The following is a 17630-nucleotide window of genomic DNA, read 5'->3' as shown; positions in this document are numbered from 1 at the left end:
TAAGCCACTTTGGATGAAAATGTATAACAATTAAATGTAAATATTTTATTGAACCTGGAACCTGCCATAAGATAAATAATAAAGTAGGTAGATTGAAGGATGCACTTTTCAATGATCTTGTCAATTTATTCTTAAATTGTGCACTTTCACAGTTAACACCACAGGTTTACCATAGCTGGTTAAATAAATAAATAAATCCGTAATAGAAAATAAAACTGTAACTGAACCTATAGTAGTCAATATGGAAAAGTATGCTTTCTACATATACTTTTGAATTTCATCTAATTATGAGGCATTTGCTTATCTTTCAATACCTTCTTCACTGACAGAATAACAGTATAATTCTGACAGAATGACAGAATATATATCAGGATCAAAACAACAGTCTGAAATAAATAAATAAAAACTAATAAAAATAAATGTCTGATGAATATGCGTCTTCATAAACCATTTTATACAGAAAAAAATATTTTCTTTATATCAGTATTCAAAAGTTGTATACTTCTCTTCATAAATCCTCTCATATTGTTAATTTACTGCAATAAACAATTCCCAACAAACATTGTGCATGATTGTCACTTGCTGCCTTCAGCAGATTTGTTTTGATATTTACCAGAGAACAACATAATCCATCAATCACTCACTCCATCACTCACTCACTCACTCACTCACTCACTCACTCACTCACTCACTCACTCACTCACTCACTAAGTATTCAAGTATTAGGACACTCACATTTTTGATACATCCCATACCTCTTCATATGACATAATCAACTAATGCATTAAAAATGTTTATGACTCGAATGTCACTAAAAGCCCTAGACATATGCATAATTCTGTGTGTTATACAGAATGATGATTATGCAAACTTTTGACAGCAATGAAAATACAAACAAACAAAAAGCAACTTAATGGTTTTATGTCTAGGTCTCTTATTTGGTTCCTTCCTTGGTTATTTTGGGAATTGTTGGGTTTATTTTTGATTTATTTATTTATTTATTTTTTAATACACAACTATTCATCAGATCTGTTTGGGGTCAGTAAGTTTTTTTAATGACATTTTTGAAAGCAGTCTCTTATGCTCTACAAGACTGCATCTAGTGATAAATACTTCTTATGAGAAATTAAGGAAATAAGAAATATTAACATTTCTTATTATAATCAATGTTGAATACAGGTGTGTTTCATAACACATTTCCCCTCTGGATTCTTTGATGAATAGGAAGTTCAAAAGAACAGCGTTATTTTACATTTAATAGAATGCTTAATATTATTACTTACTTATAATATCATTCATATTTATTTAAAAACAAAAAGTCTTTACTGTCACTTGATCAATTATATGCATTAAGAAATGACTGACCCCAATCTTCTGAATGGCGTTGTATATCAAAAATCTGACTATTCCAATTCTAAAACATTAGAGAAAACATACAAAATTCCTGCTTCAATCTCTCCGGAGTATGCATGCCTTTTTTCCCCAAAACAGAAAGTATATTATTTTATATACTTACGGTATACTGTTGCTCATTAATATTTAAATATTTGCACACACTTATACACACATCATCAACTAGGATTGATGAAGGGGGTGGGGAAAGTAGAAGGCTAGGGATGAATGGATGCTGGATGGAGAACTCAAAAAATGTTATTTCCTTTCCCAGCAGCCCCAGTGCCCCAAACCAATGGCGGTTGCTGAAGAGCTGGAGCTTGTGGGGCAACTGTTCCTGTGAGGGACACAGGACACAACTCACCAATAAGAGTACCTGCAGTGCTGGGATGGGCCACTCTAGGGCTAGCCATGGAAAAGCACATGTTGGACATAGTCAAAGCTGAATGACTGGTATTCTGGGTAGGAGATGCCATATGGGCGACAGGCACCCCGAAGGCTGTGTTTAGGGACAGGCCATTTGAACAGGGTGTTGTGGAGTTAAAACCAAAATAATTTGGGTTTGAAGGCTGTGCAGTAGAACCGCCTGCCCTGGATATGCTGCCGCCCAAAGGCCTGTTCATGCCTGCCTCTGACAAAAAACCTGGAAAGTTGAAAGTTGATGGTGCAAACAAAAAGAGATGATGGGTAATGGGGAGGGAGGGAGGGAGGGAGAAAGGAAACGGATAGCATATAGAAGCAGAGATAAAGAAGGTTGAAATGGGATCTACATCAAATACGTACAGGTTCTGTTCCACATCACTATATGAACTCTGGGCTTGAAAGATACTGCATCACAAATACTCAAAAAATATACAGTTACTATACAATGTCTATCTCTCTTTCTCTGTTGCTCTTATTATCAATGTCTATCTCTTTCTCTCTCTCTCAGCCCTCCTTACCCAGGGCTTTTTGGGTGGGGATGGAGTTGAGAGGGGGCTGTTTAGGTTTGGGCTTGACTGACATAAGAGAGTCCAAGTCCACCAATGAAGCACCTTCTCCGAGGAAGGACGCTGGCTTTTTAGTCTCATTAGCAGTGTCACCTATTGATAGAGAAAGAAAAATAAATAAATACAGTAAGACAAAAATCTTAATGACCTTGTGCTATTGAAACAAGAGAAAGCCATTTAAATGAGCCTTGCTTTATATTATACATTACCTTGTTAGGTTTGGAGTCAGTAAGATGTTTTCTAATAACAGAATACTTTTATTCAGAATGCAATACATTCATTAAAAGTGAGAGTAAAGATATTTATAATACAAAAAGATTACGAAGTTACAAAAGATTCTTATATTAAATTAACTGCTGTAAAGAACAAAATGCCAAGAACAAAATTTTAATGCTCTAGATATTCAGTGATGTAAAATCTGAAATTGGATAGAACTCAAAGAGGAATTTTAAACAGAAACTATCTTGTTTACAAGTGTCTCAAACAACCTCATCTATAGATTTAACTACTTGAACATTGCAGACTTTGTAAAATCTCATCAAGTAGATTAGATGAGAGCTTGAGATTTTGAGATTTTAATTCAAAACTGACCATTAAAAATAAAATTTGAGACTGCAGGAAGCAACAGAAAAAGAAACCTGTTCCAAAAGTACCATTCTCAGAGGAACAACCCCAAGGATCTGGTCTGCCTCCGTCACCGAAAAGGTCATCAGTTGGAGCTGATGGGGCACCCCAGGGGTCAGTCGCAGCAGGGGGTGAAGATGCTGGGAGAAAGTAATACGATTAGATGTTTTTTTTAGAATTAAATTTTTTTGACATGCAACAACGCCTTCTCAAAAAAAATAAATAAAAAAAAATCCTGTTGTAATCTACATTTACACTACCATTCACAAGGTCTGTAAGATTTTAGAATGTTTTTTTAAAGTGTGTTATGCTCACCAAGGCTGCATTATATATTATATATATATATATATAGAGAGAGAGAGAGAGAGAGAGAGAGAGAGAGAGAGAGAGAGAGAAGAGAGAGAGAGAGAGAGAAAGAGAGAGCGATAGATAGATAGATAGATAGATAGATAGATAGATAGATAGATAGATAGATTTAAAAAATGTTAAGAAAATGTAATATTGTGAAATATTTCTACAATTCAAAATAACTGTAATTGATTTGTATGTATTTGAAAAAGTATTTTTTACCAGTGATGGCAAAGCTGAATTTTCAGTAGCTCAAGTAGATCACATGATCCTTCAGAAATCATTCTAATGTGCTGATTTGGTTCTCAATAATTACATTGAAATGTTAAAAACATATTTTTTTTGTGGAAACCATGATAGGTTTTCTTTCCAGGATTCTTTGACAAATAATAATATCCACATAACAAGAATTAATTTGAAAATAAATAAAGTCTTGTCAAACTTTATGTGTTCTTACTGAATAAAAGTACACGTTTATAAAAATAAAAAAATCTTACTGACCCCATTAATTCTCATTCAGACAATAAAAAACTAACTATTAGTGCACACTGAGGTGTGCTGTACCTCTCTGGTTCTTCAGTCCAGTCACTCTCTTACCTGCTGTGCCCCAAGGGTCATTATCTGCTTTTAAACAATCACCAAATGGATCAGATGTAGCTGATGATGCTTCTAATGGCGCCCCCCAGGGGTCAGAGGTTGCAGGTGCTGAATTCTGTATTCTAACCGCAGGTGTTCCCCAAGGATCTGACACTGCTGCATCAGAGTTTTTCACCATTTCAGGTGAGGCCCCCCAGGGATCGTTTGTTGACGGGGCTTTATCCTCTGAAAATCCAGCAGATTCGCCCCATGGGTCATTCGCAGCAGGTGGAGAACTTTTCTCTACATTCGTAGATCCTCCCCAGGGATCACTGGAAGCAGGTGAAGAATTATTCCTGGCACTCACAGATGCTCCCCATGCATCACTGGATGCAGGTGCAGATCCGTTCGTCCCATCAACAGATTCACCCCAAGGATCATTGGTAGCTAGTCTGGATTCCTTTGAATCATCAGATGGTGACCCCCAAGGGTCGTTGTTAGCAGGGGCGGATTCGTTGGATGCATCAGATGGGGCACCCCAAGGGTCCGAGTTGGATGGAGGCGCTGCTGTTACTGCTTTTTCCCAAAGATCTGGCTCTGTGTCACCCTCCTTAGCCTGAATCCACAAATTTCCATTATATCAGCTTGGACAGTCTGATAATAGTTAAGAGTCAGATAATGTGTTCATTCTCAACAATCCTCTAATAAAGTTTCCATTTCGCTCACCCGTCTCTCTGCCTCTTTCCTCTCGGCCTCCAGACGTTTCTGCTCCTCCTTCTTCTTGGCCATAGCGGCGGTCAGGTCAGCCACGGATGGGATGTTGTCCAGTGATGGCAGCCCTGTATACGGCGGGATCTCTGCTTTTTCTTTATCTGGTCCTGTAGCGGAGGATGCTGAGATAAAATATGAGAAAAAAAAATGTTAATAAAACAAAAACACTACCATTCAAAGGTTTGTGGTGTGAAATTGCGAGCATCTTACTTGGCCACATCACAGCACTTTTTTTTTCAATTACATTTTTAAATATATTCAAATAGAAATACCTATTTTAAATTGTACTATTATTTCAGAATATTAGTTTTAATCAAATAACAAGAGCATTAAAGACTTTAAAACATAAATATTTAGAATTTCGATGTTACAAATGTGAACGTGTGTAAAACAAATAAAGAGATCAAAACAGTACAGCAGGGCTACAGACTTTCTTAAATTAGAAGGTTCAAAAAGAAATTCAACAGAAGTGGGTGGTTAATATAGTAGATTTAACAAATTTAATAATTTGTGTGTGTCACTTTCTTGGAGCTTCCTCAGGGCCGTATTAAAACAGTGTGGTGCCCCTGGGCACTATACCTCAAATGGAACCCCCCCCCCCAAGACATAATTAAGGTGATTTCTCAAATCAAATGTAATTTATTAACTTGTCCAACTACCGTATTTTTCGGACTATAAGTCGCACCTAAGTTTAAGTCGCATCAGTCCAAAAATACGTCCTGACAAGGAAAAAAACATATATGTCATACTGGAGTTTAAGTCGCATTTATTTAGAACCAAGAGCCAAGAGAAAACATTACCGTCTACAGCCGCGAGAGGGCGCTCTATGTTTTCAGTGTAGACTACAGGAGCACTGAGCAGCATAGAGCACCCTCTCACGGCTGTAGACGGTAATGTTTTAACTTTAACTTCAATGGTAAACAGGGAGAGCAAGCGAGAATGCATTCAATCGCTTCAAACATGCATTCAAACATTTTGAATTGTAGCTAAACGTCTAGCATCCTTGTCTTTCTTTAACTTTCTTTTTGTAAAACCTCTCGTCTGTCCATTTTGATTCATTTTCTGTAAAAAAAATAAAAAATGACACATTTGCACGCCGTACTTGTTGTGGACTAACTCAACTCTGACAGATTGGGGACGGAAGGGGGGGGGGACTGATAGTGGTCATGTAATCTTTATTTATTTATAATTTGTTATTATTATTATTGTTAAGTTAGTGTTCATAAACGAGTTATGTAGGGTCTTTCAAGAATTTCAAGTTAATAATAAAACAATTTACGAAAAATATTTTTAAAGCTTGTGTCATGTGGTGCCCCCCCCCCCTAGTTGTTGTGAATGGTTGGTGCCCCTGGGCACTGGCCCAAGTGCCCTTATGGATAATCCGGCTCTGTGGTTCCTATATCCTTTTTGGAGATTTCCACTTCAAAAATGGACAGTTTCCAACTTTCTACCCACTTACATTATATGGAACAGTCATGACAACCTTGAGTAAATCATGAAATAATTTTCATTTTAGGGTGCACTGTCTCTTTAATCAACATGCAAAATATGAACAATAAATTGTATTACATTTAAAGTTTAATCTGATGCAAACTTTCTGAAGCTTCTTCATGCAAGACATCAGATATGCAACAAGAATTCAGTTGTAAACAAATGCTCCATGGCTGTTTTCTGTATTGCTCTTGGTTCGTGGTTAGTCTTACCACTGGGAGCCTTTGTCAGCTTGTCTTTTGTCTTCATAGCAAAATCTCTCTCCTCTTTCCGCTTTTCCTCATCCTCAATCAGCACCAACACTATCTTAGCCTTTTCTCTCACATTCACCCCCTACAAAGTGTAAATCCATTAGTAACAAGCTTTCAGACCTTTCTCTTCTATTATTAATGTAATGGGTGTAAAAAAAAAACACTATTTTGCAGTACCTGGTCCTTTCCATCCTTGTCTGTGAAGCGATATTCTGTCAGGACTTTGAAAATGTGAATGTTCTCCAGACACTGCTGAGGGATGCGCTCACACCCCGTTTTCAAAAGATATTCAAGAAGGGTTAAAGACTGTAGAAGAAGAAAAGAGAAAACATTATCTGTAAGGTGTTTTACCATTCCTTTATACATACAAGTTTTTTTTTGTTTTTTTTTAAGGGTAATCTCTTATGCTGAACAACGCGGATCAAAACCGAACAGTGTGAAATATTACTACACTTTAAAATAACTGTTTTCTATTTTAATGTATTTCAAAATGTAAGTTATTCCTCTGATAGCAAAGCTGATTTTTTAGCAGCCATTCTTCAGTGTCCATTATCCTATCATTGTAATATGATGATTTGCTGCTCAAGAAACCATGATACAGTTTAGAAAAAAATAATTTATTTGAAATATACATATTTATTACATTTTTAACTCTTTACTGCGATTTGGATCAATTTAATATACATTTTACAGGCCTGGTAATACTATTTTACCAGTTATATTGTTTAAATGGTTTTTTATTATTATTGTTGTTATAAATACTAATACTACTACTAATGCAAATAATACATATATTAGGGTGTTTTGGGACAGAGTACTTCTATGGGATGCTTCACTAGCAAACATGACTAAATATAAAGTGTAACTCGATCTCTCTTTCTACAAAAGCCATAAGTACACAAAAGAGGAAGAAACATCATGGCAGTGAAGCTGAATGGAAAATCCTGTGTGCACATAATCAAACACTGCAATGAAAGCAACACTGGTCCTGCTTACAGGAAAAAGCCAGCCACTGATCAGGTAACATGATCAGCTACGCGACAGAGTCGCATAAACAATCACTTGCTATAAATATATAATACGTCTGAGCAGGCAAGCAAGTAAAGAATCTGGTTCCTTAAACCTGACGACTGTTCTCTTCGGTTCTCTCCTTCACTCACCTTGTACACATGCCTCCAATTCTTGTCATCATTGAGACGCTTCCAGAGCATGCTCAAAATCTCGTTACAGGCCACCACATTGTAGGTTAGATCCGAGATGTCAGACATCTGCGAGCTCGATGGCCCCCAGGGGTCATTAGAAGTCGCTTCTCGAACCTACACAACACATCCACCACGGAAATACTGTTTTATGCTAGTTTTAAAAGTACAAGAGGCAGTATATGACGAATTAAATCTGATAAATATAAGTGACAAAATTAATGCATTTGTCTCACCTTGAAACTTAAACAGGGTCGACTTGAGAGAGATGATAAAAGACTGAGAATAAACTCTGTGATATAAAGGCAAGTCAAACTCACCTTGACCTCTGCCTCAGAGAAGTTCTGAACAAGGTTTTTCAGTTGCCGTCGCAGCATTGAGTGAGTCATGATGGCTGTTTTGTCCTAGACCTTTTCAAGAAAGCCATTTTTGGAAAAACATCCAAATTATATTCTATGACAAATATGATCCTGAAAACTGCTTCTTTTATATCACATATCAAAATCATTGTTTGATAACTGATAATTAGGAAACAGAACAGAGGAAACATTCTGTTCTGCAAAAAACATTATTTTTATCTGTTTTTACTTTTAACTATAATAACCCTGATCAGAATGAATGGTATACATCTGCTTTTATGGACAGGTTATTAATGAAACACACAAGCAAACTAATTTAGGATATGTCATGTCATTTATTTATTGTTTTGCTCCACTTACCTGATAAATAAAAGAATGGCTGTTGGCTAAATTGCTCAAATTGCAGACAGTCACTTCAGTCCATGAGCTTTTGCCTATGTGGACTTTATAGCCTATGAATCATAAACACGGGGACAAACTCTGTAACAAACTGCTGTTTTAAAGAAAGAGTTATTCTTTATTCTATTTAATCTAGATAGCAAGCCTGTATATACAATCTTGTATATTTTTGGTTTAAAATACTTGGCAATAAATCTCTTTCTGATTCTATATATATTATTTATATGCTACTCTCTGGTATTTACAACAGCATTTTATATTTGCAATAGCTATAGAATACTTTTGTAACAGAAACATCAACAGGCAACATCTTTTCCAACAGCATCATCCTGCCATTGAAATAATGCATGATTGTATGCTGTTTTCTGAAGAAAATCCAGCCTGCGCTGTTAATATTTGCCAGTTGCTCTGTCATCCGAATGCTTCTTGATCTATTTAGCAGTAGACAGATAGCAATAGACATCTTACCAATGCTGCAGGAACCAAACACCTATCAGGTAATGTGTGCTTGAAAGCATCATATGATGAAAATCACTATAACAGACACGAAAATCCAGCACTAGTGCGCTGTCATATACAATAAACTGCGAAAATGTCGCATCATACAAGTCTGATCTGACACACCTGCAAAAGCAGATTTTGGTTTGATGAACGTAGAGCCATCGCTTTAAAAACAGAGGATAATAATACATTATTATACATTGCGTCTTAGTTAAAGGTTTACACAGAGCATCGCATCTTACATCACCTCGAGGACAGATTTTCTGACTGATGGATATATATATATATATATATATATATATATATATATATATATATATATATATATATATATATATATATATATATATATATATATATATAAACCAACCTTTTTGGAGGATGAACGGGAGAGAAGATGAAGAGCTTTTCCAGAGTCTAGCGGAAATTCCTGCTTCCGTTTACGGCTGCCTGTCAAAAACTCTAAAACGAATGCAGCCCAAACCTCTTACTGAATATTCATGAGATGGGAGTGACGTTTGCAATGGAACTTATCCGCTGGTTAGTGAATATTTTTGAGTGGGCGTGACTTTGTGGTTTACGTTGTTTGTCATGATCAGTGGTAGAAACCGAAACGAACAATTGTAAACAAACCTGCCGGATTTTTTAAATTTATTTTTTATTGTATTGTTTGCATTAAAGCACTTAACAAATAAATACTATACAATACACAAATATTATATAAATTGTGAATTTATAGGGATCGTCAAATCCTCTACTTGTGGACACGAACAGGCGATAACAAAGAAGATAAGCGCGTAACGACTAAAGCAAACGCTTTCGGTTTGCCAGTACGTGGGAAAGGAGTTTTGAATGGATGTCAATGGAGGAGTGGCTTCACTACATAGAATAAACAGTTTTTTTTAGAGAAAACGGCTTATCGTTTAATAAATCGACAGCATATGGTAATCTACAACATGTTTTACACTAAACAATACTTTTGGATTAAACTATTTTTTTAGAGATTACCACGAAAATATAGAAGCCACTGACTTTTTGCAACAGGTGGTATGCAGTTTACGGCACTTCCCATTCATTCCTATGGTATCCGTAAACTGCGATTGAGCGTCGCACAACTCTGAATTTAAATTAAATAACAGCAAGGTTCTAATGTGATTGGTTATTACATCACACGTGATCCAAGTTAAGCTTTCTCCAATAGTAAGTAATAGAGCCTCACATCTTCCTATAGTAAAGACAATCTCTGGACAAATCCGCTAATCCCAACGTCATGGTTGCGAATGCACTGAACCCGGTTTCTGTAACAATGAGTCGATCCATACACCCTCAGATCTGATGACGCGTTACGCGTGTTTCTCAAGCTCGTGCCTGATGCATCACTGACGTCACTGACGCTCCAATGCCCGTGGAAGCGGCTGGCCCGCAATAACAAATTGGATGAAGACAGAAATATTACTCACATCCACTGAAATCAGTTCAAGATGGCGTCCGAAGTAGAATACGAGTCTATTCTGTGCGTGAAACCAGATGTCAATGTTTACCGCATCCCGCCGCGTGCGTCGAATCGCGGTTACAGGTAAATTAAAGATTGTGCGGGCCTGAGCTCATGGCAGGTGCCTGTTCTGTAAATAATGTTGGCATACCATTTTGTCTTGGTTGTGTCAGCACTATACTGCCATTACGAACGATATTTGACAATAAATCATGCAATTATAGCATTTTTATTATTATGCGCATTGTTGTGGCGCAGAGGCAGCGTATTGTCGTTGGTTTATCATACAGTTCTGCTGATAGAAAGAAAAACATATTGTGATGTCAGATACTTGGGGTGTTTGACTACGAGCTCACGACTCCACATTAATAGGAAGTGGTGTAGAATAAGCAAATGAACATTTTATTACATTTAGGAATTATTTCATGGCATTTTCATGCAATTGAAGTGCTTAGAGCATCGTGCATATGCATTATTCTGTTATATAATATGTTATTGTGTTTATGTGAGATGTGTGTTTTCAGGGTCGTGTATGTGATCCAGTTTATATGCTGTATAATTAGTCCTAAAAACTCTTGCCCACAGAGAATGTGATAATTCACTGGCACACATTTTAGAGGAGAAATCCCTGTTGTATTGCTTCATGATGAGCTTGAAGGCTTGTAATGGTTCTGAAAATTGCAATAATACTCCTGGATTTGCCATAAACTGTGGAAATGTTTTAAATGCCACTGTCTTCTGGTCATTTTCACCAGTCACTGACCAGATTAAAATGAAAATGTACAAGGTCAGAAGGGGGGAAAAAAGAAACCTGGATGAACTGTTCACAGAAAGATCAATAGCATGCTTTTAGAAAACAAGTAGGGTGAATATTCACATCCAGTATTATTTTTGTGACAGTCACTTTATTTTACTCATTGCTGTCTTGTACCTGAATCTTTGACTACACCAGAAAAGAATGTCTTATTTTTGTTGTTAAGCTCATACGAAAGATCTTTCCACAGAAAACAAAACAAAACCAAAAAAAAAAAAAAAAAAATCATCTACAGTTAATTGGATGGACTTGAAATGACATTTGTGCTGTGATAATGGCAGGGCGGCTGACTGGAAGTTAGACACTCCTGACTGGACCGGCCGTATGCGCATAACAGCAAAGGGGAAGGTCGCTTATATCAAATTGGAGGACAAAGTCTCAGGTCAGAAATCTGCATATTGATCCAAAAAAAATAATTACCCAAATGTTTGATTGGATGACTCTCAAAGACATTTGAGTGTCAAAAGAAGCTCTTAGTTATTCTTTTTTAAATCATTGCCCTCAGGTGAGCTGTTTGCTCAAGCACCGGTACAGGAGTTTCCTGGTATTGCAGTGGAGACAGTTGGCGATTCCAGCCGCTATTTCGTTCTCCGAATTCAGGATGACAGTGGTTAGTCTATCATCTTATTTTGCATGCCCTGTCATAATGGAATGTATCGCAAATAAGTTCTACTTCTATATTAAAGTTTACACATGCATTATCCTTGCTGTCTGTATTTTAGGTCGGAGTGCATTCATTGGTGTTGGGTTTGGAGACAGAGGTGATTCTTTTGACTTCAATGTAGCACTGCAGGACCATTTCAAGTAAGTTTCCATCAAAAGACATGTGAATGTTTATGACTGGAAATGCTTTTGTATTTGTAGTGACATCTTGGAAGCAGATAGATGTTTGTAGTTTCTTTGTGGAATAACATTCCCTTTTAGTATGTACACTCTTAACACACTTTTTGTGCAATGATGCCATAGAAGAACCATTTTTGGTTCCCCAAAGAACCATTCAGTGAGCAGTTCTTGAACTGTTTTTTTCTTAGGAATTCAGGAAAAAGATGAATAAATACACTTTTTTGGAATCAAATGTTTCTATGAAGGTTCTTCATGCAACTACCAGTGCCAATACACAAAAAAGAATTCTTAATCTTTCCTTCTGTTTTTCCGTAAGGTGGGTGAAACAGGAGAATGAGATCAAAAGTTCTGAGGGTTCAGACTCAGGACCCAAACTGGATCTAGGCTTCAAAGAGGGACAGACCATCACACTGAATATCGGGGTAAAACTAAACTAAAGTGCAAAACAGCTAAAAGCTGCTTTTGGAATTAGATCAAAAATAAAGAAATGGTAATAATCAGATTATGGCCTTCTAGTCAAGCATCAATACATTTTCAGAAGAATATACTGTGATTTATTTTCATGCTCTCATATCATAAGTAAACATGGGTTTGGGTTAGATTAGAGAAATGTTTTTTTTTTTGTATCTAGCAAGGTAAAAAGAGGGACAAGCCCCGCCCCCAGAGCTCAGGAGGCATGGGGCTCCTCCCTCCGCCTCCAGGAGGAAAGATAGCCCCTCCTCCTCCATCCAATCACAACACAGTACAGCCATCAGAAGGAGCACAACCTGGTACATCATTTGACCTAATTACTGCTTAAATATAAACTAAAACATCATTTGATGTCATGGATTAGGTAAATACATATTCTGAAAATGTAAAATATGAATTCTGACCATGTATTTTTATTAAAGGAATTGTTTAGCCATTTACGCCAGTTAATGATTTTCTAGATGAGTTAGTCTTTTGATTGGAACAGATTTGGAGAAATTCAGCATTATATGCTTTCTCACCAAATGGAGTTGAATGGGTGCCATCAGAATGATAGTCCAAACAGTTGATAACCCCATCACAATAATCTAAAAGTAATCCTTGCAACTTCAGTCCACAAATTAATGTTTTATAAGGTGAAAAAAATCAAACATTAAAGAATTAAACATCTAGGGTTTAGATGTGAGAGGACAATGGGATGGACCTTTTTTTTTTAACTGGAGACAGCATAATGATAATTTTGTTTCTTACAAACATGCTTGTCAGTTATTCTGACGGCACCCATTCACTGCAAAGGATCCATTTGTGAGCAAGTGATGCAATGATGCATTTCTACTAATCTGTTTCCAATAAAGAAACAAACTCATCTACATCTCGGATGGCCTGTGGGTGACATTCCGACAATTTTCACTTTTGGATGAACTATTCCTTTAATATGTTAACCCACTCTACATGCAGTGGGGTGCACTAATGCACATAAAGACAGACACAACTGAATTATACAGATATGATTTATAGAAAGTTATTTTTAATAACATAGTACTTTTGTTTTTCTAAATATATATTTGATTGGACCACACTTTCTTTTTCTACTTTTAGAATGTTTATTAGAACTGGACAGCAGTAACTCTAATACTGTGGTTCAGTCAAACATCAGCTCTGACCTGTGGGGTGACTTCTCTAGCTCTGCAAGGTAATATGATTTTTGACCTTGATTCTTGATCATTACTAATGTTCCTGTACTCAGATATTACTTCTTTCTTTCTTTCTTTCTTTCTTTCAGCACTGTTCCTCCTCCAGCTTCACACCAAGAACCCTCTTCTGGGAACTGGGTCCAGTTCTGAAAAAGTTTTATCCTCCTTAATTCCATTATTGTTCCCATTCCTCCATCAAAACTACTGCAATTTAAAGATACTGCATAATTGTATGGAAAATTAGGGGCAAGCTGTATGTAAAGCTGCTAATCTTAGCAGAGCATGGAGGCGAGAAATGGGCTGTTAGGAATTCTGTAAGTCTTATAAAACAAATCAACCAAATTAAATTATGAGAAAGATTGTATAATAGAGAGTAACATCCCATGGGAGTTATATGTAAAACTTTAAGGTAATGTTTTGAAAATTGTTTCAGTATCTTTCCATTTGTCCACAAGGTGTTGGTTGTGTCCATTTTGTCGTCATGACCTGTATTTGTTTGTCTTAGGTTTTGGAGGAGTGAACATATGTGTGTGTGTTTTGAGTGTTTAAAAAAAGGCTGAGGTTTCGAAAGTGTACAATTTAATTGAGGCTTGGATATGTTACGTGCTTAACATCTTGTATATCATAAGAATATATAAAACCTGTACAGTATAAATATACTAAATACTGATTGAAGGCCACGATTTAGAAAAAATTATAAAGGGATTATATCTAGATATTCATTACATATCCATATTGTCATTTACTTGACTAACAGAGTCATTTATGTTAAGCAAAAATAAAATATATGAAAGCACTACAACATGCACCGCTTCAAATGTGTTATATTACTGTAATGGAGGCCTGAAGTTTCACTGTAGGATTGGTCTATTACTAGATATAAAGCCCCTGGACTCCAAAGTACAGCAGGTATATGTCTGCTGTTTGTTACCCTTACAAAATCTAAAATGTTATTATCATGTTAAACGTTTTCTGTCAAAATACCACAGTTATTACAGTACTACACTGTCATGGATTAAACATTTTACTCTCTATGGTCTTAAAGTAAAAACTGAAAGCTAATTTTAGTCAGACAACATGTTACCATGACCTGTACAATTCTTCTATGCGTAATTGATCTTTGTAGACACCCCCCCCCCCCCAAAACATACAGTAATTTGCATATATTAGCATGACTCCTCAAAAATTCACGTTTGAATAATTCGCTTATGAGAGTTTGAGGAATAAATAAAATCACAAATACAGATGGTTAATCTGCCGCACTTCATGTGGTATTGTGTTGTGGACAATGGTAGCTGGTCCAAGATGGTCATTAGTTGAATAATTATGTGCTAGAGACTATCTTGGACCAGCAACAAATCAGCTCCCAGTTCAAGGTTGTTTTTGGAGCGTGTTGGCTGGTTCTGTAATGACCAGGTTGGACCAGTTAGAAACTACCATAAGATGGATTTTGCAGCAGAGAACTTAGATGAGTCTCACATCTGTTTCCATTCATTAGCCTATATCTAACTAGATAACCTCTTCCTAGCACTACCATTGCTCTAACAGTCTGTACTTCTCAGTTTGGCCACCAAACGTCTCTGTCACCCCAGTGCTGAGAGATTTCATAAGACATGCACACCTGCTCCATGTTGGTTGTGAGTAATGATCTGTTAATACCCTTTGTAGTTCCCTTAATCTTTGTTACCTAGCTAGTTTGTTCACAACATCATTCTGTTTGGCTTAGATTTCCATTCTTAAAAATGTTTGCCTGCACCTTTGACTCTTTCACCGAGTTGCATGGATTTACCTTGGTAACATAATTAATTGGATTGCTTTTGAACTTTAATCTGGGGACATCTATTAATGGGTTTTGAGATTTTTAACGTGCAGTTGGATCCTGCTTCAGTTGTGGATTGTCATAAATATACAATATATGAGTGCACCAAGACCTACTGTAAGACACTAACTTGTTTTTCTCCGCTTCACCAGATTAAGATGGCTGTACCCAATGTCTTTTTGAAAGGAGTATGGATTATCATAAATTAGTGTCATTAATAAAAAATATGATATTAATAATATTAATACAAATAAATTAAGTAAAAACTATCTAAACATAATACACTGGTCTGATGATTAGTTTGTTGGAGGAATTTTTTTTTTGTCCAAATAATTTGAATGATCAGAAATAACATTATTTAATTTATTGAGCAAAGCTGAGATAAGTGACCAAAAATTTGTCTGTTTTTCATTTAAAACCATCATAGAACACTTGAAATACATTGCATGATTATGGAAAGAGTGGCTTGTACATTATTAATCATTTCACATCACTTTGGAACAACATGAGAGTGAGTAATTATGAAAGAGTAGTCGAGATGTGGAGATAATGAATTCAGGAAGCTATTTCTTTCGATGTTTATTTACTGCATGTGAAGTGAGATTTTGAATAAATGGGATTTTAAAATGATCAGGGCTTCATTGCAATGGTGCTGAAATAGAAGCCAAGCAATGAACAAAATGTCCTTTCTATATTCCTGGTAGTTGCAGGTTAGGATACAGTGTTAAGATTTGTTTGGAAACGCTGCAAGGAAATGTTCTTGGCTAATATATCTGGAGCATATTTGGGGACCAACTGTTCCTTCATTGATGCAAGTTTAAATCGGCCCTCATTCAAAAGTCTGAATGTGTGAGTGAATTTGTGAACGTGTGTGTTATTCGGCACCACCCTGTCAACATGTCTTGGTAAAAGATTATGGACTTTATCTTTCTCTCTCACACACACATTTGGTCTGCCAGTTCTGCTTATGAGAATAAAACGTGCTTTAGAATTAAAGGTTTAATCATTAAACACTAGCCAATCGGACCCACTAAATTATATCTTGTTTTAGCTACAATAATCAAGAGTTTAGCTAAATTCAGAAAAGCATACTATTTTTCCATACAATATATATATATATATATATATATATATATATATATATATATATATATATATATATATATATATTATATTTTTTTTTTGGTGGAATTAGTAAAAGAAGTATGCTATTCTAAATTCCCTTTTCTTATTTCACATTGTGTAATGTAATCATGTATGTGTGTTGGGAATGTGGTGTGTAATAAAAAAACGTAAATATTAATTTCATGATTAAGACTAAATACACTGCAAATTGATTTTCAAATCATTTCTAATAAGGCACTGAAAATTAAGGTTTATTATAAAGGTTTATTATAAAGTACTTGAAATAATAACGTTATCATGTTTTCACAGTGTATTTCTTATAAATATATTAAATATAATCAATTAACAAGTATGAACATGATTTAAATACGGCTAGCTGTGAAACATTCATGATTTAGTTCATGTATGAGATATAAAATATTAAATTGATATTGAAATTATTAATATTCTATTAAATTATGGCTATTATCTATTTAATACTTTGGTTTATTAGTACTATTACACCAGTGTCATTCTTGGTTCATTTAGGAAAATATGCATCTTAAATTTAGTAGTTTGTTAAAATGGAACGAAAACCATTCCATTCCAATTTAATGAAATTTTTTATATGGAATTAGGCTAACCTTAAATATTTCCTCTAAAGTTAAATTTGTCTCATGGAGTCTCATAGCACTTTCCACAACATGAGACATGCAGCAGCTTCAGGAGGCGTATTGTCCGAACATTTTTAATTAACAAATAAAAGTTTGTATTCCTGGCATTCCAGTGCATAAATTAATCATCTTTCTAGACAGATATTTCTCACTCGCACATTTACTTACAGATTAACATATGCTAGATGACAGCATACTTTAACGGTGGCATAATTGTGCATAAATAGGTTTTAATATAGTATATCAAAGGAAAGTTCATACCGTTAGCAGCTGGAATAGTAGGGCTGTCAGATGATCTTCGTGGATCTTCTCCCTTCATG

The 17630-nt window shown here is 35.7% G+C and overlaps 2 protein-coding genes across 3 annotated transcripts; one reads left to right on the top strand and one right to left on the bottom strand.

Moving 5' to 3' along the window:
• Positions 1-102: 102 nt before the first annotated feature.
• epn1b (epsin 1b) lies at positions 103-9418 on the bottom strand. 2 transcript variants are annotated; one of them, XM_052533516.1, is made up of 11 exons: positions 9271-9418; positions 8361-8452; positions 7962-8051; positions 7603-7758; positions 6620-6748; positions 6404-6524; positions 4656-4822; positions 3951-4545; positions 3035-3145; positions 2334-2474; positions 103-2035 (listed from the first exon to the last, which is right to left on the bottom strand). In XM_052533516.1, exons 3-11 carry the CDS (start codon positions 8028-8030, stop codon positions 1641-1643), a joined length of 1884 nt encoding a protein of 627 aa, XP_052389476.1. In that variant the 5' UTR covers positions 8031-8051; positions 8361-8452; positions 9271-9418; the 3' UTR covers positions 103-1640. The 2 variants fall into 2 exon arrangements, with proteins under 2 accessions (XP_052389476.1, XP_052389477.1); XM_052533517.1 differs by lacking the exon at positions 3035-3145.
• A 782-nt stretch (positions 9419-10200) lies between these two features.
• Positions 10201-14515, top strand: necap1 (NECAP endocytosis associated 1). The gene is made up of 8 exons (XM_052533521.1): positions 10201-10476; positions 11488-11588; positions 11712-11816; positions 11929-12010; positions 12366-12471; positions 12681-12819; positions 13619-13712; positions 13803-14515. Exons 1-8 carry the CDS (start codon positions 10382-10384, stop codon positions 13861-13863), a joined length of 783 nt encoding a protein of 260 aa, XP_052389481.1. The 5' UTR covers positions 10201-10381; the 3' UTR covers positions 13864-14515.
• The last annotated feature ends 3115 nt before the right edge of the window (positions 14516-17630 follow it).

This window comes from Carassius gibelio, chromosome A19 (assembly GCF_023724105.1).
Source record: "Carassius gibelio isolate Cgi1373 ecotype wild population from Czech Republic chromosome A19, carGib1.2-hapl.c, whole genome shotgun sequence".
NCBI lineage: Eukaryota > Metazoa > Chordata > Actinopteri > Cypriniformes > Cyprinidae > Carassius > Carassius gibelio.
Note: the sequence above shows the minus strand (reverse complement) of the source record. Positions and strands in the feature narration are given on the sequence as shown.